Source organism: Tachypleus tridentatus, chromosome 13, assembly GCF_004210375.1.
Source record: "Tachypleus tridentatus isolate NWPU-2018 chromosome 13, ASM421037v1, whole genome shotgun sequence".
Taxonomy (NCBI): domain Eukaryota; kingdom Metazoa; phylum Arthropoda; class Merostomata; order Xiphosura; family Limulidae; genus Tachypleus; species Tachypleus tridentatus.
This window is the reverse complement of record NC_134837.1, coordinates 182673934-182701329: the sequence shown is the minus strand read 5'-3', so window position 1 is coordinate 182701329 and position 27396 is coordinate 182673934. Positions and strand designations below refer to the sequence as shown.

At 32.3% G+C, this 27396-nt stretch overlaps 2 protein-coding genes and 1 long non-coding RNA gene across 23 annotated transcripts in view; 2 read left to right on the top strand and 1 right to left on the bottom strand.

Moving 5' to 3' along the window:
• Positions 1-5989: 5989 nt before the first annotated feature.
• Positions 5990-14082, top strand: LOC143238539 (junctional adhesion molecule A-like). Of its 4 annotated transcripts, none has more exons than XM_076478872.1 (4): positions 5990-6285; positions 7648-7932; positions 9145-9361; positions 13372-14082. In XM_076478872.1, the coding sequence occupies exons 1-3, from the start codon at positions 6216-6218 to the stop codon at positions 9150-9152; spliced, it is 363 nt and encodes a 120-aa protein (XP_076334987.1). In that variant the 5' UTR covers positions 5990-6215; the 3' UTR covers positions 9153-9361; positions 13372-14082. The 4 variants fall into 4 exon arrangements, with proteins under 4 accessions (XP_076334987.1, XP_076334986.1, XP_076334984.1 ...); XM_076478871.1 differs by having other exon boundaries at positions 9120-9361; XM_076478869.1 differs by lacking the exons at positions 5990-6285; positions 7648-7932 and having other exon boundaries at positions 9165-9361.
• Positions 14083-14581: 499 nt separating this feature from the next.
• Positions 14582-27396, top strand: part of LOC143238536 (cell adhesion molecule Dscam1-like) — an 80566-nt gene continuing 67751 nt past the window's right edge. For 5 of the 18 annotated variants that reach the window (XM_076478830.1, XM_076478834.1, XM_076478827.1 and 2 more), the window contains exons 1-3: positions 23088-23448; positions 23731-24015; positions 24964-25248. In XM_076478830.1, coding sequence (XP_076334945.1) covers positions 23376-23448; positions 23731-24015; positions 24964-25248 — 643 coding nt within the window. In that variant the 5' untranslated portion in view covers positions 23088-23375. Of the gene's footprint in view, positions 14902-15560; positions 15846-16940; positions 17230-17828; positions 18114-18533; positions 18817-19261; positions 19547-19963; positions 20313-20652; positions 20938-23087; positions 23449-23730; positions 24016-24568; positions 24704-24906; positions 25249-26135; positions 26328-27396 lie in introns of those variants that run through there. The other 13 variants (XM_076478845.1, XM_076478858.1, XM_076478840.1 and 10 more) reach the window with 10 other exon arrangements.
• On the bottom strand, positions 24446-26038 carry LOC143238541 (uncharacterized). The gene is made up of 3 exons (XR_013020631.1): positions 25895-26038; positions 24899-25067; positions 24446-24721 (listed from the first exon to the last, which is right to left on the bottom strand). It is a non-coding gene; the product is annotated as an uncharacterized LOC143238541 (long non-coding RNA).

Genomic DNA, 27396 nt, shown 5'->3' with positions numbered 1-27396 from the left:
ATTAGCAGAACAAGACTTCCTTTTATTGAATCTATAAAATCTTTCTTTTATCTCACCATATGCCATTAAATTATTTGCAAATTTTTATATTTAGGTTTTTCCCACTAAAGAAGTAAAATTCAACGGTTTGTAATTTCCAAGTTAACTCTCTAATGATCTAATCTTCAGCCATCAACGTACTGTCTCTTGGCCGATCGTTTCTAAAACTTTAAGAAAATAATTTTTGGTTCTGATACTGTAAATCGCCTTAAAGTTAATTTTAAATTTACAAATTCAAAATTTTTCTTTCTTAGAAGAAGGATTGACACGAAGAAACAAATAACTGAAGTCTGTGGGAACAAGAAATCCACTTGAAGTAAAAATGTGTTCTCAAAACGCCTGATATGGGAATTAGAACTTTAATTAAACTTTGTTAAACTGAAGATGACATAAGAAGGTCGAAACGTTGTTCTGTACTTTATTTTAAATAAAATTCTGATACCTATACCAGCCGTCTTGAGAATACAAATAACTGAAGTATTTTCAAAATATGGACTTCATACTTAATAGCGTAATAATGTATTCTATTTTTATACACAGTTAATTTTACTGAATGTTATTCATTATCATATTTGAATAATTCTGAATTTTTGAACTATAACGATACCATTGATGATTATTTTGCATTATTGGCTTAATCTGTGGACTGAGGAAAAACTGGATTTAGTTAGATTTTTAAAGCATAATTAATCTCATGGGATGGTATGATATAAAAGTCTGTTTAGTTTAGATATTATTAACTTTGTTAATAAAAATTTTATTTTTGTTTAGTTGTTTTCTTTTCTTTTTTATTATAAGAGAGTTAAAAACAGACGAGTATTGAAAGCTGTGTTGGTAACTCAATGATGTAGAGCAGCGTTTCTCAAAGTGTAATCTGAGGACACCTTCAGGAAATCCACGAGGTCAAAACTATTTTCATGTAATTCCTTCAATGAAACATTTTTGTACGTTTTGAACCAAGCGAGAGAATGAGAGTGAAAAGGCAAATAACGTCTTAGTACGTTTTGAGTATTTGAGAAGGAAGGTTGTGTCTTCAAGCTCTAAAATTGCGTTCTTATGTTTTTGGATATATAAGTGATATTATTTTAGGTCAAATTTTCATTCAATTTATTTGGGATTTAACTGAATTTTAATCTGTATGGTCGATAAATTTGAACTTTTCTCTATTCTAGAAATAAATACATATAAAAATTAAACTTATAAATTGAGATTTAACATTTTAATAGAAAACTTTGTAAGGAGAGATATAAATGCAGAGAGGAACCAGACAACAAACAATTGTTCAATCGTTTGAAAAGTAAGTACACTTTGTTGTCTTATTTTGCAATAATATTTGTAAAAAATTGAAACTTTTTAAAATTTTATCTAAAACTTTTATTATTTTATAATTTTATTTTATTATAAAATAAAAGGAATTTTATTTATAAAATATTTTTCTTATATTTAAGGATGCATTGTTCGCTAAAGAATAACGTAGATTAGAAGACTCGCTTTCACAACACACAGCTGCACCGTTTACATCTAAAGATGCTGAAAAAGATGAAACTGACATAACAGAGATTTTTCTGACTCATGGAGGGAGGAATCTACTCCAGAGAAACTGGGTGAAGCCGTAAATAAATAACGAAAATATGACAAAAGCTACCTTCGGCTATATAGATGTTAATAATTTACCTTATTGTGTCTTATGCAACAGAACATTTTCAAATACTATTATGGTGACAGTTAAGTTGCGGTGTCATTTTAAGACCAATCATTCAGAGTTTAAAGAAAAAGGAACTAAATATTTTAAATGTAGATGTAATCAGCTCTTTAAAACCCAGAAATTATTTGTTACAGGTTTTCAAACTAGAAATGAAAAAAAAAAAGCCACTGAAGCATCTTACAGGGTAAGTTATTTTATTGCATTGGCTGGAAAAGCACACACAATAGTTGAGAGACTAATAAAACCTTGTACAGTTGACATTACTGAATGCATGCTGGATGAAAAGTCAGTAAAATAAATCACGGCAGTGCCACTTTCCAACAATACAGTAACTCGTCGAATTAAAGAAATAGCTGCAAACATAAAGACTGAGTAAATATTTCGTCTACAGAATTGTACTTTTGCTTTACAAATTAACGGACGTGGTTGGACTTGCTGTTTTGCTTGTATTCGTTCGGTATCAGCACCAACTAACCATCGAAGAAGATCTTCTTTTATGTAAATTCTTGCTAACAATCACAACTGGTGCTGAAATATTCAATGTGTTGAATAATGTTTCTGAATCTCATGGTTTATCCTGGAACAACTGTGTTGACTGACATTTGCACTAATGGTGCAAAAGCAATGGTGAGTTAAACTGCTGGCGCTTTAGCACGAGTAAGCCAGTGGCACCAATCTGTACCAGTAGTCATTGTATTCTTCACCGCCACGCACTCGCGGTAAAAAAAATGACAGTTTTACTTTAGAATGTTCTTGATGAAGCAGTAAACATTATTAATTTGATTAAATCTCGACCCATGAGTGTATGTCTTTTTAATATTCTGTGTGACGAAATTGGAAATTTGCATAAAGCATTACTGCTGCATACCGAAGTGCGATGGTTGTCTTGAGGAAAAGCACTTATGCGATTGTTTGAGTTGCGAGCTGAACTAGCCGCTTTTTTCATAGAACACCATTTTTACTTGAAAGAACGACTGGCAGACAAACTACGATTACTCCGACTTTGGTATTTGGCAGACATTTTCTAGAAAATGAACAAGGAAACCAATTAACAGTTTTTGTTGTCAATGGTAAAATTCGAGCCTTTAAGCGAAAGTTAGAATTTTAGACAACTTGTATCCGCTATCATGAGCTTGACAGCTTCCCAATACTTAAAGACTTTTTTTGACGAGATCATTGGTGATATTAACGAATGTGATTTTTTGGTATTGTATATGAAACTTGTCAACATTTCGAAGATCTGCATAACTTAGTGAACCAATATTTTCCAGATGACCAATGCATGATGCTACAAAATCATACATGGGTAAAAGATCTATTTCAAGTGCAAGACAGACCAATGAATTTTAATGTAACAGAGTACGAAAACTTCATTGATGTGATTTCAGATTCAACGTTGCAACTAACCTTTGAGGAACTACCACTTGTCGAGTTTTAGTGTAGTATCAAAGAAGAAATCCACAATTATATGAAAAAGCTGTTAAAATATTCCTCTCTTTTCCAACTACATATCTGTGTGAAGCAGAGTTTCTTCATATGCTTCAACCAAAACAACATATCGCAACAGACTGAATGCAAAGGCAGATATGAGAATCAAGCTGTCTTTTATTAAGCCAGACACGAAAGAGATTTGCAAAAATATAAAACAATGTCGCTCTTCTCATTAAAAACGTTTTTTTGTTTTCGAAAATATAGTTATTTTCATAAATATATGCTATGCTTAACATGTAATGGGTTTATTATTGTTATATTAAAATTAATTAATAAATAAACATTTAAAAAAGTTCTCAGTTTTAATTTCTAATACGGTAAATATCGATAGATATAAGCCACTTATACAAAATCTTTTTGGGGGTTCCCAATAATTTTTAGGAGTGTAAAAGGGTTATGAGACAAAAAAATTTGTGAACCGCTGATGTAAAGAATATAATGAACAGCAGATTTGATAATAAAAATATATATATTATAAAGATTAGCGGCGGGCAAACAGCAGAGAGATAAGAGGGGACGAGAAAGTAAATTTCCGTAGGAGGAAAGGCTTAACAGTAGAAGTAATAGAAGTAAACAGAATAGTGTATTTCGTGAAAGAGAGTTATAAAGTAATTAAACTAGTCTCAGTGGACTTTGACAAACAGGCGATTCTTGGAAATACAAAAGAAAAAAAAGGGAGACGAATTTAAAAGTATAGGACATAACCGTGGTAACCCGACGATATAGTAAGTGAACTATATTCGCATAGTTTGGCTATAGTGATAGAGAAAATAGTTCGGTTTGTTAACTGAAATTCTAAAATAATTGAGTAGGCCTAACTGGAATTTTGGCAAGAAGAGAACCATATATAGTGTTTTTGATATGCCTTTGACTTCTATAGTGTGAATAATTTATTGTAAACACGTTTAACTTGTACCGAATTTATGTTAATTGGAAAACAAGCGAAATGGTACTGTTTATTTATCGTTGAATTTATCATAAGTCACAGACACCTGCTGTTAAGCCAAACATCAAAATGATATATACAACAACGGAAGTCTGTAATTGTAGTCTCCACAAACTGATTGAAAACCCCTCTAGTTTATATCATTAAAGTACCCTTTACAAAAAAGACAAAAATGATTGCCAGCTTTAAAACAAAAACCAACAACAACAACAAATCAGAAGAAAATATTGGGCATCTTTTGCATTTCAACACTGCACAGAATTCTACATATTTTAACAATAAATCTATTAAAATTTATTTTGGTTTAATATTCCATTTCTGACCATAGAAAATATTTATACTCTGAAATATTGAAAGTAAAACTTGATATATATGTGTGTGTATGTGAAACTTTAAACAAGAAGAGTTAAAAAACGCTTAGAAGGCATATATTTCTCACCCTACCGGAAGCAATTGTTGACAAAAATTATAATTAAGAAATTCAGGAAACGTCTCACATCTAAGGACTCCAAAATGCCGAGTGAATAACTTTTCAATATTTAATTTATTTGATATCGAATTCACGTCAGTAATTTAATCTCTATAAATGTGTTTGGTATAGATAAAAAAATTATACTATTTTTCTGTTCAGTAAAAATGCACGTGACCTTAAAATTATGAAAAAAATCGTTTAATGATAGTGAGGATTTTTTGTTATCGTTCAAGTTAATGTAACTGAGTGAGTATGAATTTTTGAAATACGTTCGTAAAAGACGAAGTTCAAAGAAATGCTGTTTAATTTTTGTCACATTTTGCAATTATTCCCAATATTTATTTCAAAAATATCGCATTACGGAATACATAATATTCACATGAGAAATATGTTAAATATCCCGTTTTTAACCATAGAACAATTAAATTACAGATATTGAATTGGAAAAGAAAGTAGGCTATCAGATAATTTTACAAAATATAAAAGTAATTGCAAATAATAATGGTTTTGGGGAATTAATCCGAATTAATAACAATAACAATACTTTTTTATTATATTAAGAGTACCACCAAATTACTAGGTAGCGCTGCATGCAAACATGGCGCTTGGGTAGGGAAAATGGATTTTGCAAAGCTTGAGGTTAAATGTCTGCCTTTTCACTGAAGATTAAGCAATCTTCTAAATGTTAAACCAAAGTATCTTGAGGAAGGAAAAGAAGCAACTGTGACCAAGGTATGCAGTGAACATGACTGAAAATTTTAAATTTGTTTCTGCATGCTTTGTGAGCATAAGACAAAGGATACGTATCTGATGCGCAAAGCCAGGGCAATGCTAAAAGGGGGAATGCCGTGACTCGACTCGAAGGACCCCACGTGGCGAACAATGGCGGGAAGTTCAAAAAGATGTATCGCGATTCAAATTCGCGTAGAATGTTTTAACAGAGGTTTAAGTGACCTAAAGGATTGCTGACATCGATCAATCATCCACAAATGTCAGGAATGTATGTTTATGTCAGACTGTGGCTTTCGAGATACTAGCAAATATAAGCAATACATTTCTGCACTCGACAATATTCTTCGAATTCATTGCAGATTTAAGCCTAAAGCAATGTAAAACTTAATAATTAATTTGTTAATAAGAGTATCAATAAATGACAATATATTTTTGTCATGTGATTTTTAAGGTCAGCAAGTACCTTTCATTTCAAGTTCTTATCATAAAAATACCTTATGGGTTACCTCGACATATTTACAATAATTTATAAATGCTTTGTGAAATAAGCCATACGGTGGCGCTTTAAACGACAGCCATTACGTTAGTTTTTCGAAGGGTAAGCACAATTTTGCTCTGTACGCCAATTGTAAGAGGAAATTTTACAATTTCTTAGACGTTTTAACAAATCTTTAATCAAATTATAAACAAATCCAAAAGGATTTGTAGAATTTAATTTTGGAAAGTATGATCTTATTATTTTTCATTGTAAAGGGATGAGTATTTCAAGATTTTAGTATTAATATCATAACGAACGCAAAGCCTAACGGGAAGTGAAAGGACCTTGTGAAATGGCGGGAATTAAGCTGGTTTGCTTCGTAAGCATCGTGCTAGGCGCATCATCCTTTGTCCTTACTCAAGGTGAGTTTTCCCTCTACTTTTATCGGAAGGACTTTCATAATAAACTATGAAACTATTGCCAATTATTCTGATTTTTATATTGACCATTAAAAATATGAATGCACACATCAGGGGCGTAGCGGGGACCAAATGACCATCCCATTATTCTAAAAGTAAAACGCCCGGTATCTTCCGATTTATTTAAAAATACACTTGACTTTCATTTAAATTACTTATAGAACCACTTTGTCACTGCATTGTGTTGGCAACGCCTCGTGTATTGACTATGTATGTATTTTTCAGTTTAACAGACCATAATGAGTGCAGAACATGATTGGTGTTAGACAAAACGTATTATACATCTTGACCAAAACACCCTATTATATATATTGGTTTTATCATTTGGATTATGAATAACTATCTTTGTAAGAGAATCAGTTTTCCGTAAATGCTAAGAATAAACTGTCCAAAATTAGGATATAGTTAAGCCTAATCTGTATCTGCTTTATTACTGGACACAGAAGTGCATTCGAGATTAACCAAATAATTTATGTACGGTAACTAATGGATTTTTTTTCTTAACACTTGATATGGATTTAGTTTCATGCGAAGGGAAAATGTTTTATGGATATTGCTAGAATATGAATTACACTTTCTTAATGCCACTGAGAATTTTTGGAAATCAACTTCTGTTGTATATAAGAAAAACAGTATTAATATAGCCAATTGAATGAGAAACTATTATAAACTTAAAACAGTGTGAAAACTAGTCTATATTTGCACTATTTAAAACCTAACGTTTTTTTCTTATTTTAGTCCTCATAATATGGTATAATGATGTTATTTTCTTCAAACTTGTAAATAACAAGTCAATCTATCAGTAATTTATATGGCGTAGCACTTTGTAGTGAGGACAGTTCAGATAATATTTCTCAGATAAATTGTATTTACAAGTATGTAAGTGACAATGAACAAACTTTTGTTGACTAATATCCATAGTAATTTACAAAATTAATAGATTACATCTTAATGTTGTACATTCCTGTACAAGTTTTGTTACTCATCATTAGCGTACACATATAATACATAGATGATGAAAAACTCATTAGTTGAACTTCATTACTACGATTTTAGTAAAGTGACGTAAAATAGTTACATTATATTGAATATTGATTCGCTGTTATATGACATTTTTCGAAACGGAAAAAATACGTATGACCAGTTTTTTAAACGAAACGTCTTTTTATTATTATTATTTAGAGAAATAATATTAATGTATTGAATGTTCTGATATTTTTTACTCTCAGGTTCTTAAAGTCTTTACGTTTTCTGATAATTTTGCATTTATGCAGGTATCAAGTTTTCCATTCTTTTCCATAACAGAACCACCAACGCTACAGTCCTTTGGCTTTCCTAATGACATAGTTTTGGGAGCAAGTGTACAAGTTTTCTGTAACCTGAACAAAGGAAAACCACCCGTAACGTTCATCTGGACCAAGGATGGCCAGGCTATCAACGAGGCAGAGGGAATCAAAACTGGTCTTTTCAATGATCGATCTAGTTTTTTGGTGATTGAAAACGTGGCTGCCGACAAGATGGGTAATTACACATGTACTGTGAAAAACACCAACGGAGCGGACAGTCACACTGCACTGTTGGTTATTCCAGGTACTTAAACTATTTGCATCTGTTTTTGTGTCTATGAGAATTGTTTATCTGTCACGCTAGTTGATGATCCCTTCTTTTAACAGTTCAGTTTAGTTCGATGCTGGTATAAAATAATCAGTGTTGTCTCTGTGAATTAATCTCATAAAGTAAATCCGGTGTGTTGGTAGTTGTTGCCATTTTCACACCAGTAATAACACCCATCAATAATGTTGTAAGCATAATGGTTCATTTGTTTGAATTATGACGGTTGTTTCTATGTGTTCAATGTTTATATTAGTTGTGACAGAAGACACACTAATTTGTAAGTTGACAAATGAAAAGGTTCAACACGTTTTTTAAATCACAATAATGAGTAGAAAATTCTGCAGTACGTATGAAAAATAGATTTGTTAGTATCTGTTAGACCTAAAGTTAACGTTTATTTGTAAGCTCTGAAAAATATATTTATTGTGAAAAAATAGTGTTATGGAAACGATTGTATGTTATACGCACTAACGCAGTTTATGGTTTTACAAGTTTTTGTTTGTTCGTATTTGGGTTTTGCATATCTATAACACCTCTTTGAATGGTTCACTCACAAATTAGCATTGAACTGATTCGTCTAATAAGACTGGTGAGAACAATCAGCAGCGCTTATCGTGAAATAATTGACTTTCGTGTCATAATTAACGTTTGGTTATATCAATATACATTTCTACCACTGGGATTGATAAGTTAATTTATACATCACATGATGATGCATCAGATTCCTCTTTAAAATATCATATGAATTGGCGACAAACACCGCAGGTAAGCAAATAATTTTTTTCTATAATTATTGATAAAATATAATATTTGTATAAGCTATAGAAATAAAGGAGTATCAAGGTAATTAATCAGTATTTCTGTTATTTATTATTTCTACCTGACATCTTTCGTGTTTGATAGCCAAACCTAACTCGTGTTTGCAAGTCAAACTCAAAGTGTGTACTTGAGATACCACACATGTAAGTAAACAAAATTAATGAATGCCGTGTTATTTTTCCCTTTAAGTATTCAAAATACATTTCGCAAGAAAATTATTATTTATTAAGAATTAGTGTGGCACTATTGCATTAAGATTTATATTATTCGGAATAAAATGTTTGTTATTTTTATATTTAGCCGTCTGTTAAATATTGTCTAATTCTTTTTAGTAACTTTTATAGAAAACACATGTCAGTTTTTTATCAGTTCTATGAAGAATTCGACGATTTGAATTCCAAAGAAAGATGTTATTTGAAACCACGGTCTCCATAAAGGATTTTGTAAAATTCGACACCAGAGTTTTTATGGAAGAACATACAACGTTTATAAATAGAAGGCTGTTTCTTCATGGTGGATTTGCTTGATGTTTCGGATCTGAGCTGTGGCTATAGCAAATTCGAACACCGCCAATGCAATTTTGATGGTAAGAATTGAACCATATATTGTTATAAACCATTGGTTCGTCATCTTGTAGTTTTATAAGCAACTGAATTTTCTTTCAAGGCAAGTAATGTCTCATTTAAAATAAATATCAAAATACACTTTGTTCTTCGTATCAGAGTCGGTGTTTCTTTTAGTGTTTCCAATAGGAAGGAAATAGAATGATACAATTATTTACAAGTTTATAATTCATAAGTAAAATATAACTACAAGTTTAAATAATGACAACTTTTCCATTGTGTGAAACGCCATATTTGGTGATTAAGTATGAGCTTGCGGTAACATCCGACAGGTGTAGCTATATACAATGACGTTTTAATCCTATTATAGGGAAATAAACGAAAAAGACAAAAATTGCTACTTAAAAGTGGTAATGTTAATAAATTCGATTTTAACATTAAAAGTATGTTTAAGGACATCATTGTAAATCCGCGAAAGTACTGAAAACGAGATGTTAGGTTTGCACAATACAAAACTATCACTGGAAATGTTTTGTTGTACAAAAATGCACGTTGTTACGATCGTAGTTGGGATATGTGCAATCGTTGTGAAATAATCCTGAAAACAAAGAATTTTATTATTGCAGACAGCCCGACCTACAAGTATATTATTGTAATTACATTTATGTTTTTGAATTTTCTTTCTGTGCACGTGTCCAATGAACTTTCATGTTTGATCAGTTATTTCAAATATATGGCTATAGTGCATCATAAATAAGCTCCGCCTTTTAAAAAACATAATGGAACCTACGACACCATCATGATGATAACACTTAAAGTAATTTATTAAAATTAGTGTTTTGATTAAAAAGTGCGTAAGCTTATTTAAGTAATAAGGAAAGTACATAAAATAGAATTATGTAATTAATCCTAACACAAATATAAGTGACTTGAATTAGTAGAGCTCGATAATAGTTAGATCCGTTTCGGTAAAGTTAATTTCTGATTGCTTTGTGACAGGTAAGGTCCTTATGGAGTACAAATCACCAGATAAACATTTTCAAACCTGGGCTGACCTAAAGGGTGACTTGATTTGTCGACCATTGGGCCTGTTGTATATTTAATATGTTCCTGGGTTGTAAATACTCCTACCAACTGGAATACTGTCTTACTAATAATGTGTCTCAGAACGGCCTAGGAAGGTCGAAACGTTGTTCTCTGCTTATCAGTAAGTGTTAATACCCATACCAGCCATTGTTCTGAGATAGTTTTATTTCAAGTGGGTTTCTCGTCAAGAATGTCTTATTAATAACTACACGACAAGTTGATTGGCATCAAATAACTGGAAATATACCTGTGATTGTAATTTGCAAGTAATTGTCCTTTAAATGAGTGGTCTAAGCGTGGCATAGTTTTTAGCATGACAAGAGTTATCAAAGGGGGTCACCATGCTTTGGACCGTAGTTGCGCAGTAAGAATAACAGTCAAAAACAGCTGTTATTTCCGAAGTGTACTCTTCTTTCCCTTCTTAGTTTATCAGTTTAGAATTAAGGCTGGCTATCTCCAAATGTCACCTGTTTGATTGCACACAATAAAAAAGTAGCAAACATTAACTCTTTAGATCCAAAGTATTGCACACAATACTTTAGATCTAAAGAGTTAATGTTTGCTAATTTTTTCAGGAATCGCTAAGTAAATTATGATTTACAGTATTATTCGCTGTTTTTCGTGCAAAGCGATGATAGATAATTTTTAAGGGGGCAATATTTTACCTTTTTATTTCAGAGGACTTTTATTCCCCTCCAACAGAATGGGAAAACGTAAGAAAGTGTGACTAAAATGTATTCTCTATACGTACTGAAAGACCAAACGTATTTTTATTTAAAATTGGAGATATGAAAACAAACGACATGACGACATTGCAGAAGAAAACCATAAACCACAGTTTTCATTTGTTAAGTTAATAATTTCAGTAATTGCCTAAAAAATAAACGTTCATTTTTGAGTTGGGATCGAGTATTAAAATTTGTTTCACGTATATTGATTAATTAGGTGTTTGTTAATTTGGAAATATTTTATGGACTTCACACTCTTTAAATGATTTTACATTTCGCCACCACGTTGCGCTGTATTAGCTGATGCATCGTAATGTCGGTCAGGAAGTAGAATCTTTTGTATCCAAAGGTCTTCATCTGGGAGTTGAATATATTAATTAATGTTCTATATGAAAAGTTGTAGTCGAAATCACCCATTATATTTGAAGAACGTATTATTTCGAAAGAAGTTTAATTGTTGGTAAGGAACTCTACAGTCACTTGTAATATTCTCAGTCCACTTTCGAGCCGTAGCACTCTGCGAATATAAGCCGCCATAACTAGGATCGACGTCACAAAATATATAAAGAAATGGCGCCGAAATTCCTTACGATTATTGGATGTCTTCTCCTTTCTCTTGATGATTTAGTGTTTTTAATGGGTAGGTTTTTTTTATGGAATACAGTTCTAACTAATAAAGTTATTGGTTATTCAGTCTAGTCACTGGTGAAATATAAATATTCCTAGTATGAAGCTATGATTCCTTCAAATAATTTTCCTCCTTGTTGTCTTAGATTCCTTTTTGGCTTAGAAAGTTGTAGAGTAGTGATGTACATTTAGGCTTAGGAATGATGGTTACATATCCATCTGTAGAAATATTTGTAAACATAAATTACTGGACGTCAAACTGTTGGTTACTTCAGGTTACCCGTATTTTGCTATAAAGAATTAAGCTTAATTTTAGTTATTTAAAATAAACTTTCAACAGCTTTTCATAATTGTGTAATATTATCAACAGTTGTATATGTTAATTGAGGGTCACGAACAAAATAAATTCAAAACAAAATTTCGTAGCCGAGATACGAAATTTTCAAATTTTTGGTTAGAGTACGAAATAGTTTGAAGTAACGTCTGGCCAGAATTCCGTGTTTATAATAAACATTAAAACATATGAAAATAAATTAAATATTACGTATTAATAATAGTCTTTTTACATGTATATTGTACATACCACAACTCAGTGGTATATTTAATTCTATCCATAAAATAAAAGCTAACGTAAAAAGTTACTTATTTTTGTACTTAGTTGTAGTTGGTTCTGTTATAAGTGTAAATTTAAGACTGGTTCATGTTTTGGTTAACCATTTTCGTATTTTGTTAAATTATTGGAAAATGTGCCATATAATTAATAATGCAAAGTTGTTTATATATGAATTTCTTTTCCTCTTGAGAACGTGAAGGTTCAGTAAAGAAGTGATGACGTATTGAAGTCTTATCTATTCGTTGCAGCCGCGAGGATAATGAATCAACAAATAGATCAGACCTGTATGTCTGATTTATTTCATTAACTGAAATTCAAGATTTGATGATAAAAAAAAATATTCGTATATAAGTGACCAGTTTGTTTGTCTGTCAAATAAAAATGGATAATTGTGACATGTTATCCCACACCTAACGTACTTCAGCTTACTGGAGATGATTCAGGGATCATACATTAAAACCAGTGCGTAATTATTGTTACTGTGTTATTTTTTGTTTTCCTCTGTCATTTGGGCGCGCCATGATCATCTTGGATCAATTGTCTCGTGATTATGCTTATGGACTACTTGCATAAATTAGGGTTAGCAAGTACCAAACACGTTATTTTCAGTGGGTGATGTACAGAAACCAGGAAGTCTTTTTTTTCATGTGGTTTTGACTAAGTACAACGTTTTGATTGTTGTCAAATAGAACCTGCTGTGGCAATTCCATTATAATTGATACCATAACTTTGAATCCTGTTTTACTTTGTGTGTGTTTTTTTTTATTTATTAGAAGTGTTTGGATAATCAGTCTGAAATAAGACATTTTGTGGATGATGCTGGTTCAACTTTTGTTTTGTGGACCTAATTTGTACAAAAAGTTGCAACTTCTGATATGTTAGGATAAGTAGTTCATTCAGGAAGTTTCTATTGATTTTATTATATGTATTGGTATTAAGAGTCGATTTGTCTGTAAAAAGTGGTTTCTTTTTTTTCTAGATGTTCCTAAACTTCATATTTTTGGATTCCCTGAAGGCGTGGAACTTGGAGGAAGTGTTCAAATACTGTGTAATCTTAAAAAAGGAGATCTTCCAGTAAAGTTCTCTTGGACTAAAGATGGAAAACCAATCAGTGATAAGGAAGGGATTGAAACCGGAATCTTCAATGATCGTTCCAGTTTCCTTGTGATTCAAAGTGTGTCTTACTTGAATATGGGAAACTACACTTGTGTTGTTAGAAATGATAAAGGTTCCGATAGTCACACTGCTCAGTTACTTATTCCAGGTATGTCAGTTATTAAAATAGGGCATTATCCATTATTTGTTTCTGATAAATGACCAGAAGACACTGGTATCATAATATTTGACCATTAACGTGATTTACACCCAAGTTTCGCTTCAGAAAGTGGAGAATCCAGGTTGGTGATTCCATACAGTTCAATATTTCCATTGATGAACTGTTACATTCGTATTGGAGATTACCACTAATGATCCCATACCAACATATTTTATTTGAGCTGAAACATTTTATTTTGTTTAATCTGCACCAGTCGGAATATTTCATTTCCAAATTAACGAGTAAGACTCCCAGTTTATCAGGGTGCCCTATATAATGACATTGGTTATTACATACGTGTTAATCCGGCCTAACGAGAAATGTCTAACAGCAACCATCATTTGGGGCCACCGCACTGACGTGAGGGGGCAGGCTCCTCCCGTAATGATGCTCCTGGAATTAATACATATTATTTACTCTCGTTATGTATTACAAAATGGCGAATACTTTTGGTAGGCGAACTTCAACTTTACTTTACACAATTTAAAACAAGTGAATTGCCATGAAAATCACATTATTGTGACAGTTGAATGTATAAATCTTTTTATATGATATTTGACAAGTAAAACATTTTCCTTTGTTTTTTATGTTGGTTTTTCGACTTCTAGTGTGTAATTATTCTTAGTAAATAATTACTTCTGATAAGTAGAAAGCACACTTTTAATGTTTATGCATTCGGATAAAGAAATATTTGCTGCAAGTGCTTTCGGAACAATATATATTTCTAATGAACTGATTTAGTCCTAGCAATATTTTAAAAGCTCTAAGTCTCTACTTTGTGTTCTGCTTAGGTTTATTAAATATATATTTATAAGTAATTTCACACTTTTTTCATTGACAATTAAAATCACCACCACGTGGCGCTACGTTTAATTAACTTGCGTAATATCGGAAAGGCAGAAGAACCATTTCTATCCACATTGAATGCCACGAAATCTTGGATATTTTAGCTCTTCTGTTGGAAATATTTTTATATTTGCACCTAAAGAGATACGAATAATTCTTTCGCACGTCAGATCTGTGGAAGCAACTGTTTTAATCAAACTATACCTGGACTAATTGCAACCTAGTGATACCGTTGATTGTAGAAGCAATCACCGCCATTCTTTGTTGGTGACGTCACTCACTGCATGGCGCCAATGTTATTGTGGATCTTATACTGCATCTTGTTATTGCCACGTGTTTTGGTTTTAGGTAAGGATTTTGTGAGTTTTTGTCATGTGTAACTTAGTATTTTTCGCATTATATTTAATTGAAATATTTGACTTATTTGTACATAATTGAATGCGACTTTGATGTGTATTTGTTATTATAGTAAATTTCACTTTCGAACTTCGGCTTTATGATCTATCACAATATAACATTTAGGCTTAACTATGACTGTGCAATTGTTTAATATAGATACAATGAGCTATTTTTATGTACATATCCAAATTAAAATGATCAAATATGTATTATATTTATTAAAACGTTAATTTACATTGAAAATCTAATAGATAACATGTGAAGAATATCTTTTTTAAATTCTAATCTTCTTGGTTTGTTAATCATTCTTTTAAAGCCTTAACTCTTTACTTTTAAGGTTAAGATTAACCAAATTCATTTGGTTATAGTTATCTTATGGGTTTTGTAATATAAAATTAGTATATGTCCAACATTCTCCTGTTTGAAATAAGACATTTTGTGGATGAGGCTGGTTCAACTTTTGTTTTGTGGACCTAATTTGTACAAAAAGTTGCAACTTCTGATATGTTAGGATAAGTAGTTCATTCAGAAGTTTCTATTGATTTTATTATATGTATTGGTATTAAGAGTCGATTTGTTTGTAAAAAGTGGTTTCGTTTCTTCTCTAGATGTTCCTAAACTTCATATTTTTGGATTCCCTGAAGGCGTGGAACTTGGAGGAAGTGTTCAAATACTGTGTAGTCTTAAAAAAGGAGATCTTCCAGTAAAGTTCTCTTGGACTAAAGATGGAAAACCAACCAGTGATAAGGAAGGGATTGAAACCGGAATCCTTAATGACCGTTCCAGTTTCCTTGTGATTCAAAGTGTGTCTTACTTGAATGTGGGAAACTACACTTGTGTTGTTAGAAATGATAAAGGTTCCGATAGTCACACTGCTCAGTTACTTATTCCAGGTATGTCAGTTATTAAAATAGGGCATTATCCATTATTTGTTTCTGATAAATGACCAGAAGACACTGGTATCATAATATTTGACCATTAACGTGATTTACACCCAAGTTTTGCTTCAGAAAGTGAAGAATCCAGGTTGGTGATTCCATACAGTCTAATATTTCCATTGACGAACTGTTACATTCGTATTGGAGATTACCACTAATGATCCCATACCAACATATTTTATTTGAGCTGAAACATTTCCTTCTGTTTCATCTTCACCAGTCGGAATATGTTATTTCCAAATTACCGAGATTCTAATATATTAACAGTTGGAAAAAGAATTTTAAAACTTTTTTTAAAATTCAAAATTCTTACAAGGTTTTTCTTTTGTGTTTTGGAAGTGTCATTATACAAAAAAGCTTGAGGAGTGGACAAAAAAAGACAGACTCCCCGTAAAACTCCCAGTTTATCAGGGTGCCCCATATAATGACATTGGTTATTACATACGTGTTAATCTGGCCTAACTAGAAATGTCTAACAGCAACCATCATTTGGGGCCACCGTACTGACGTGAGGGGGCAGGCTCCTCCCGTAATGATGCTCCTGGAATTAATACATATTATTTACTCTCGATATGTATTACAAAATGGCGAATATTTTTGGTAGGCGAACTTCAACTTTATTTTACACGATTTAAAACAGATGAATTGCCATGAAAATCAAATTATTGTGACAGTTGAATGTATAAATATTTTTATAGGACATTTGACAAATAAAACATTTTCCTTTGTTTTTTATGTAGATTTTTCTATTTCAAGTGTGTAATTCTTGGTAAATACTTACTTTCGACAAGTTGAAAGGACACTTTTAACGTTTGTGCATTCGGATAAAGAAATATTTGCTGCTAGTGCTTTTGGAACAATATATATTTCTAATGAACTGATTTAACCTTAGCAATATTTTAAAAGCTCTAAGTCCCTACTTTGTGTTCTGTTTTAGGTTTATTAAATATATATTCGTAAGTAATTTCATACTTTTTCATTGACAATTAAAATCACCACCACGTGGCGCTTCGTTTAATTAACTTGCGTAATATCGGAAAGGCAGTAGAACCATTTCTATCCACATTGAATGCCACGAAATTTTGGATATTTTAGTTCTTCCGTTGGAAATATTTTTATATTTGTACCTAAAGAGATACGAATAATACTTTCGCACGTCAGATCTCTTGAAGCAACTGTTTTAGTCAAACTAGGCCTGGACGAATTGCAACCTAGTGATATCGTTGATTGTAGAAGCAATCGCCGCCATTCTTTGTTGGTGACGTCACTCACTGCATGGCGCCAATGTTATTGTGGATCTTATACTGCATCTTGTTATTGCCATGTGTTTTGGTTTTAGGTAAGGATTTTGTGAGTTTTTGTCATGTGTAACTTAGTATTTTTCGCATTATATTTAATTCAAATATTTGACTTATTTGTACATAATTGCATGTGACTTAGATATGTATTTGCTATTATAGCAAATTTCACTTTCGAACTTCGGCCTTGATGATCCATCATAATACAACATTTAGGCTTAGCTGTGGCTGTGTAATTGTTTAATATAGATACAATGAGCTATTTTTATGTACATAAGCAAATTAAAATGATCAAATATGTATTATATTTATTAAAACGTTAATCTACATTGAGAATCTAATAGATAACGTGAAGAATATCTTTTTTAAATTCTAATCTTCGTGGTTTGTTAATCATTTTAAAGCCTTAACTCTTTACTTTTAGGGTTAGGATTAACCAAGTTCATTTGGTGTATAAGTTATCTCATGGGGTTTGTTATATAAAAGTAGTGTATGTACAACATTCTCCTGACATTGGAATTACCAAAACAGTGTAGAATACTGTTTCTTTTCTAATTATTTTATATTTTTTGACAACTAGTTAGATGCTTTATTTCATTGAAATAAACTGTTAACTATATAATACTGATGTTTTTTATAGAAGCACCCAGGCTACTTTCGTTTACTTTTCCTGATGATGTTGAACTTGGAGGACGAGTCCAAGTATTATGTAATCTGAATAAAGGTGACCTGCCGGTAGAATTTACGTGGTTCAAAGATGACCAACCGGCCAACAAAATGGCGGCAATCAAGACAGGAATGTTCAATGAACACTCTAGTGTCCTGATTATTGAAAAGGTGTCTGCTTTGAATATGGGAAACTATACGTGCGTCGTTAAGAATAATATAGGTTCGGATAATCATACTGCTCGACTAGTTATTCCAGGTTTGTGAAAAGATCCATAGAAAAACGCGACTCTCTTTTAAAATTTGGATCTAAGATGATGCTACTGTATTACAATTAGGAATTTTTTGTACTTTAAAGCATTTGTGGTTTACCATTTTGTTGTGTGTATTGACTTGTACTTTCAACCATTAATAAGAGTTGTTAATTCCACATATTTCGACTGAGCCCTTTGTATTTCTTGCTTAACAGGTAACTTTTAGTTTATTCACAAAATGGGTACCTTATTTATAGTTTTAGATTTTACCCTTTTTTAAAATATATTTCTTAATGTTTGCGAAAAATATGGTGCCTCGCTCTCATTAGAGTATGAAATATTAGTTGTTTGTTTGGTATATTAAGAACTGACGCTATGTGGCGCTTAAGTAACTTTGTATGACGCGTTTTATGTTCAGAGAAGATGTTTGGTGCGTTGTTTAGAGGAATTCAAGAGAATAAGGAAGACATTTTGTCATTTCATTCCAAGATCTAACTATCAGGGAGTCCAGTACCTTGTACGTTGTGAATTTATTTTGATAGTTAACCATTTTGTGGTATTGAATCCAAATATTTGTAGCATTGCTCACCATTGGAATACTAAAGGGATTGCCTTGTGACGTCATTATGTATCTAAACATGGCGATCGTGTTCCATTATCTCATGATTGGGCTGCCGTTGGGAGCGTGTGTTTCTTCTTTATCTGAAGGTAAGTTAATTTTCTTTATTTTATTTGTTTTATGATTGGAATATTATATAATAATGCCAGCTTTGTCTTAAATAGTACCACACTAAATTCTAACAACAGTTCTAGGAATAACTTGGTTAACATGGCCATGAAGTTTATTAATATTCTTCCTAAAATAACTGCAAAAAACTGAAGATGCTAAATCAGCATTGAGCAAAACATGCGTCTGTTGTTGTTTACTTTGATATAAGCCCGAGTTTTTAAATCTAATCTGGTTTTAAGCAAAATATTAATTTCACCTTTGATGAAATTAGGAAACAAAACCAGAGAAAAATAGAATAAAATCAATCTCGTTTCACTTTACGGATAAACCTAGAGTGAAGATAAGAAAGTAAACATGACTTTAACAAAATGTGTTCATGTTGGTGTGTGAAAATTTGACTTTTTTTTTTTTTTTTTGAATTAGAAGCGCCGAAACTGCATTCATTCGCATTCCCGAAGGAAGTGGAGTTAGGGGGAAGAGTGCAAGTGTTATGTAATTTAAACAAGGGAACTCTTCCCGTTATCTTTGCTTGGAAGAAAGATGGCCAGTCAATCAGCGTGGGAGAAAGGTTTCAAGTTGGATCACTGAACGATATTTCTAGCTTATTGTTAATACGTAATATAACCCCAATGGATATTGGTAACTACACGTGTTTAGCAACCAATCGTATTGGCACTGATACTTATACTGCGAAACTTCTTACTTCAGGTATATGCAGTGTATAATTATTTTGTCTTTGTGTTTGCAAAACATGTTTTTAACTTATTATGGTGTTTTCTAAGTATTTACTTATTAAAATTAATATTATATGGATCTCTGTAATTCAGTCTTTTGTACGTGAGACTTAGAGCTACATTGAACATTTATTCTCTTTACTCCATTGTAGGTTCTACATGGTTTCTGGTTTAATTATTGAAGTTTAGTATTAACTTTTGAAACTGTTAGCGGCTGTAATAGTTTTATAATTTCATTTTTTTTCGTTTTCTGACGTTCCTATTCTTGTGAAAACTGTTCGACAATGGTTTACATATTTGTATTTATTGTATTTAAAGAAACTAGGCAGTAATTTTGGTAAAATATTATTGCAGAGTTTCACCACTATGTGGGGTTAGTGTAGCTTAAATAGTGCAGTGTTTGATGACACAATGGCGTTGCAATATTTTCACCGTTAAATGAATTGAAGATTTTTCGGACGTGAATTAAGTATTGTACAGTTCTACGACTTTCCTCGCAAATCATCTTTCTCATCGTGGATTTCAGTTTTAAATAGTGCGGTTTCATTAGTTCATTTCTAAACTAATTAACATTATCTTGCATGTTGTAAGCAAACCTTAAGAAAGTTGGTTGCGAACGGCAAAGCGCAGATGTACAGATCCAGTGACGTCACATTTCTTGTTGTGTAAAATGGCGGCAAAGCCAGCAGTGGTTCTACTGATCTACACACAATCTCTTCTCTGTTTGGTATCACTATCAGGTAAACTGTTATTTATTTTCTTTAATAAAATAAATAAATCTCATTTATAAAGTTACTTATATCTAATATCGAAAACTAGCACTTGTTTTGGCAAACAATTATGCCAGAGAGTCACGTGTACTCTACTTTTATCCAACTTTGTAACCATGATACTTTTTAAACATTTACTACACGCTAAGGATACATGATTTTAAAATGAAATTCGCAGGGATATGATTATAATGCCGATAATAAATGAAATCATTCTACGTGAACATTTTTAAGATTACAATTATTCTAGTTATTATTCAACAACCACCGTTGACGTGATTTTTATTCCCATTTACCCTCTTTTATTTAGATCCTCCGAAAATTCAACCATTTGCATTTCCCGTTAATGTTCGTGTAGGGTCACCAGTACGTGTTACTTGTGGTCTTGAACAGGGTACGTCTCCTGTGACATTCACTTGGAAGAAAGATGGTATTCAGTTAAAGCCCACTCCAAAGACAATACGGTTTTTAGAAGATGAAGGGTTTGTCGTGCTTGAGATTAAACAGTTGGATGTGTTTGACGTTGGTAATTATACTTGTGTTGCCAGAAATTCAGTTGGTGAAGATTGGTTTACCACCCAACTTCTTGTGAAAGGTGAGGTCTTATGGTGACAGGTTATTGAGGTTCATTTGTTACGTTTTCTTCTGTAGAACTACGTGAACGCCACGAATCCTCATTCTTTCACCGATTGTATAACTTGGATTTATTATATTACATTATTAATGTTTAATTTCGTTATTTTCTTTAAGAACATTTAACGTCTATCACGTGACTTGACCATCTGCAACGTGGAAGTGTAAACAACATCTAGTGTTTCGACTTTGTGTTATTATTTAATTGGCCTAGCGGCTGGAGTGCTCAACTTGCAATCGGTGGGTCGTGGGATGGAAACACGTCGGCGAAACATGCTCGTCTTTTTAGCTGTGGAGTCATATATTATGTGGCTGTCAATTCCACCTTTGGTTGGTAAAGAATAACCTCAAAGTTGGCAGTGAATGATATTGACTAGCTGTCTTCCCTCTAACATCTCAAAATTAGGAACGACTTGTGCAGATAACAATTGAGTAACCTTGCGCAAAATTCAACAAACAATTATTTAAGAATTATACATCAACTTAAATGCTGTTACACTCATGCACACGACCCTGATAAGGGAAGAAACATTATATTTTAGCCCTTTTTTGTGCATTATTAGCTAGAATTTGTCCGTTTACAATAAATATCGTAAAGATGGAAGAAAGTGGCAAACTTCACCTGACCATCCCAGGTCACGACTGATAACGTGATCAAATACCAATACAGGTCGACATACGTCTGTTTAAGGCTCTTGTACGTATGAAAAAAAAAATCTTTTAACATATTTCTTGTTAAAGACTATTTTTCTGTATTACAATATTCAAACTGTTAAGCACCAACGTTTTGAAGAAAGAATATTTAACTTATGGCATAACGATCAACAAGTATTAGGCTTAACTAATATTGTCGGATATTACAATAGCATTGTATCAAAGAAAGAAAGAGTACCCTAAGAGTTGGCGGTGAGTGGTGTTTACTAGGTGCCTTCCCTCTAGTCTGTCACTACAAACTTAGAGATGGTTAGTGCAGATAGTCCTCGTGTAGCTCTATGCGATATTCAAAACAAACCAAGTCAATTTCTTTTAAAATAACAGAGCAGTGTGTGTTACTGTTAATATTGTTGAAATTTGGTACCTCATACCAAATGTGCATAAAAGGATTCCAAGTTTCACAGAGGGCTAGCATGCAACAGCTCAAACGTTCTGACAAACAAGTAATAATGAAAATTGAGGCTTGCGCATTCAGAGCATGTGATCTGTATGACCAGCTGTTTTAGAGTTTTTGGATACTTGTATTGCACAAACAGTAATGTAAGCGTGTTGAGGGTATAACAAGACAAACTTATTTCAAGTTATTTTAATTAAACTAGTTAAATATATTTAATATGAATGGTAATAGGCATAATTAACAACGATTCACGATTCGATATAAAAGAAATCATAGTTTTGGAATTCCAAAGACGCAAAGCATAAATAACCTAACTTCTTGTAGTCTGTATTTTAGAAGGTTGTTATTTCGTACCTGATACGTTCAACAAATAAACGAAACAACTCTTTAAAAGATTTTTGAAAGAAGCCATTTCGTATGCAAAGCTACCTTGGATCATTCGAATTTCTGTATTATAAAAAGAAAATCGTTCAGTACTTTGTCCATGGACGAAACAGCCACGTGGTCAGATGAGTGAAGAAATTCGTTGTATTACCAGGCAAGATTAAAAAAAATATTCGATAAATGCTTTGACATTACTCGTTTGTCAAGTCAATTCAAATTCACCACTTTACCAAACTTAGAAGATTGTGGCTGATGTCTTAAAGGTTGCGACCCGTTTTACATTGTTATTTGAAATTCAACATACTTTTGAAAGTTATTACGAGGACTTGCGTTTTAGTTCTAGAAGTGCCATTTGTTAACCACCACGGCTGGCAAATTTTATCAGCTTTAGGATTTATTTAATTTCAAAAGGCATATTTGATCTATCTACCTCAAACCTCATCGTTGTTTCTTTTCAATTAACTGGAATTATTAAATATAAATACATTTATTTATTTAAATAATAGTCAATTTTTCCTCCAAAGCATAACACATTTTAGAATTTTTTATTGAAGTACTATTATACTTTCTTAATTGAATGCTTTTATCCACCAGAAGGCGCCTCTGGTTCTTTGTGAAGTTCCAGAAGACGCCATCGACGTAGAGAATAGTTAAGTGGATAAAGGTATTAAAGTAAAAGCTTTCTTAAATGAGTAAAGTTTTATTTTCTAGTGCTTATTTTGTGAACATAGTTATATTTTGCACTTGTGCTAATAGAAATTGAGGACGCTGGAATGGAATAGATTATCAAACATTGTAAATTAAGTACGACATTTCCCACTGTCGCTACTCTACATTTTCGCTTCGTACTTCCAGTGAAATTGGCGACTAAAGATATGACGTCATAAATATAAAACTGAAAGAAGATGGCGGCCGTTGAACAATGGCCTGCTACAAACTTCTTACTTCTGCTGTATTTGTGTCTCGTAATATCGCTTGGTAAGTATTTGTAATTTTAGTATTTGATGTGAAATGTGTTTAGAACCTGTGTGCATTTTATTTTTATTAATTGTAAATCTTGATATCAAAGCTGCATCCTTGGTAGTTTAATGGTTCATCTATAGAGTTAGAATTTCATAAATTTTCAGAAATAAAACAAACTAAATTGAATAATTTATTACATTACAATGTTCTATAGATAATATTTTTTATTAGTTCATAGCCAATAAAAGATAGTTTGTTAAAAGAATTGTTAAATAAAGAAAATTTTATTTTGTTCAGAATCGCCCAGAATTCAGCCATTTTCCTTCCTCCAAAAAGCAGAACTTGGAACTCATGTTCGTGTTACTTGTGGGTTATTAAAAGGAACATTGCCCGTTACTTTTATATGGAAGAAAAATGGAAAAATTTTGCAGATGGTAAATGATAAAGTACGTTTATTACCACAAGAAGGTTTTGTTGTACTTGAAGTCAAGAACGTAGATGCAAATGACAACGGAAATTATACGTGCATTGCCAAAAACGCGGCCGGTAGTGACAGCTTTACTTCTTTGTTAACAGTGGAAGGTAATAAACATAGCCTGGTTAGTTTTAATTATTTTAATATTAAGACCATGTCTGCCATTTAAATAAACCAATAGAAAGCTTTTGGAAAATTGACTTTGCTTTTAAGATAGCCTTTTGGTTTTTTTCAATATAAGTGGCAATTTTATTTTCAGCCCTGTTAGGCTTTGCTTTATGTAATTTGATGTGAAGATTATAAAAAAAATCGTTAATTTTTGGAAGCAAAACTATTAAGTATATTATTAGAAGAAATTCATTTTTTCAATACTGTGTAATGTTTTTGTTTTAATTGATTAAAACTTGTTTTACCAAGAATGTTTTTTAAAGTATTATTATTTTAAGACTAATATTTGATGATCACTATGTGGTGCTGTAGTAGCTAATCGTCCGATGCCATCTTTACAAGAACAAAACGACTAGGAGCTCCTTCTGGTCAGTGTAACAAATTTTGGTTTACAAATGATTTTATCTGTGTGGAAAATTGTGAACAAATTCTTGTATTAATTTAACAAGTTAATAATAGTTAAATTACAAATTTTGAAACCGATTTTCCAACACTTCTGCCGAGGTGCTAAAGTCACCGAGACTAGCCTTTTTTGTGACGTCGTTGCTTCATTATCAATGGCTTGGAAGGTGTGCGAGGTTGTGCCTGTTTTCTTCATTTTCCTCATTACGTGCGTGATATCCATAGGTAAGACACAATCATATGCTAAGAATATAATTTTTAACATCAAACTTTGGGTGTACCGTAATATCAAAATATTAAATTATATACAATTATGTGCCCTAAAATTAATTTACTATGTATTCAAATAAAAGATTGCATTAAAACTAAAACACAAAATTCACTTTAGCTGTTAATAGTGAATTTAAATAAATGAAATACCGTTTCAGGAGTTCGATGCTTGTTGTTATCAAGATCCGTAAGGAAGAAAATGGTTTCTTTTCTAGATCCTCCAACCATTCAACCGTTCAGTTTCCCGCCAAATGTTGAACTTGGGTCGCAAGGTCGACTTACATGCGGTTTACAGAAAGGGACATTACCGGTTCATTTTCTATGGAAAAAAAATGATAAAGAAATTAGTTCTTCTAGAGACTCAATCCAATTAATCCAGCACGAGTCCTTTCTGGTTTTAGAAATAAGAAAGATTACCGTTTCGGATATCGCTAACTATACTTGCATTGCTCAGAACCCTGCTGGTGTGGATCGTTATGTGACACAACTTTTGGTGAAGGGTGAGTGGCTGTGAACTAGAATATTGTAAATAAATGTTTCTTTATTAATAAACGTATTTGAAAAATGCTGTCGTTCTTGAACTATTTACTGTCGTATCAAATTAATACAAGGTATTTTGTATATAGCAGTAATTGTTTCGATTTATAAAAGGCGATTCTTTGACGTGTACACGATTTTGCTGGAACATCATACTTTTAGAAAAAAGGGAAGTCGCTGTGGTGATGGGCAGTAGTTAATGTCTTGTTAAGCATATGAAATATTCCTTTTATTCAATTTGATTAGTATACACTTTATTTAATAAACGAAAACTAATAAGTGTTGTATTTTTTAGTGTTTATTTTATCGTTCGTTCAGAGTGGAATTAATTAAAGACGAAACTTAGATGGATTTGAAATATCTACACTGAAGTTAATGCGACGTATGAATTTAGTTACAATGTCTCTGTTCAAGTAATGTGAAGATAGAAAATTTTAGGGACGTTCGAAGTTCAGTAATACAACTAAAATCATAAATACTTTCTTACAGAAAGTACATTAGTTTAACGAGTTATTTGATCGTTTGAGCAATTCTGATCAGAAAAATATTTGTGGACACTTACGAGACCTCATACGTATTGAAGTTTTACATAAATATGATACCACTTACCAACAAATAATTCCCTAGGTTCCTTTATGATATATTTTCACTGTTGTTGCTTTACTTTGGTATTTGATGGACTAATAGTTCTGAAGTCCGTTTCAGTTAAAAGTCGACACGCTAAGATCCGAATTTTTTCCCATTAGTCATCGCTAACCGAAACTCGGTGTGTGCGCATGCGCAGAACTACTGGAACGTTATAACGACGGTGAGTCGTTTGTTGAAAGTTTTTACAGTATGATTGCACGCGCGTTTTTTTGATGAGGAATACAGGATTTATACAGTGACGTATGATGAGACGGTCTACCTTTAAATAGTCGAAATCAAGAAGAAAGTGACCTGTTTTTCTTTGAACTTTCACAATTTTGAGAGAAAATGTGGACTTCGGTAAGACTACTGGTCTCAACCATGCTCTCCCTAGTACCGCGGACCACTTCTGTTGGTAAGTTGTCCATAGTTTTTATCATTAAGTAAATAATAGATAAAATTTAACCTACGTAGGATAACATGTTTGGGTTTCGTTTCTGTATTTCTGATACATTTTAAACTCAATAATCGTTCTTACAGTTCACATTTATACCTATCAAAGTGTTGTCATGTGATCATGTGTCGCTGGATCTGATTGTCACCGTATGTCAAGTTTAAAGATTTAATAAATTCGTCTTAAGTTGTCGCGTAAGATTGCTTGCTGTAAGGTATGTGAAGATTCCTGATTGTTTGTTTTTTGAATTTCGTGCAAAGCTACACGAGGGCTATCTGCGCTAGCTGTTCCTAATTTAGCAGTGTAAGACTAGACAGAAGGCAGTTAGTTATCATCGTCGAAGCTTGGGCTACTATTTTACCAGCAAATAGTGAGATTCAAGCCCGCAACCCTTATTACGAGTCGAGCGCCCTAACCACGTGGCCACGCCAGGCAAATTTTTCATTGAACGATGACTTGTTTCTGTTAATAAACTCTTACTGACTCATTTCCGACTTATTAAAGTAAATCAGTAAAGACAAAAGTCTGCTGAATCTATTATTTTGTGAATATGATTTTTAGTATTTCTACAAGTACAGTTTTAACTTCAATATTACTTAGTGAAATAAGAATGACAGTAGTAGTATGTAATCTACTGGTGATTCCCAAATTAATGACCCGAGTCGGTCTAAGGACTCCAGAATACGTATATTTCCTTTTCTCAGCGATAATTTTATTCGTTGTACTCGTTATGTCTACACATCGTTGCTTATGGTTTAAATTTCAAGAGAACAAATGGGGAAAGGTAATATACTTTAGAGTAGCAATAATTTAGATTTATGTTAAATGATTACAGTGTCCCAGCTATCTAACTTCGAGGGCTGGTGCTAAGACGTCTGGGAACTCTTGTGTGGCATAATTGGAGATGCACGTTAATTTCTTAAATTGTCTTTGGATATAAGAACAGTTTATTCTATTAGTGTTTTGAATTGCTGGATGCTTATCATGAGGCTTAGGAGCATCATATAACAAGGTGATTTTTTTGCTGTTT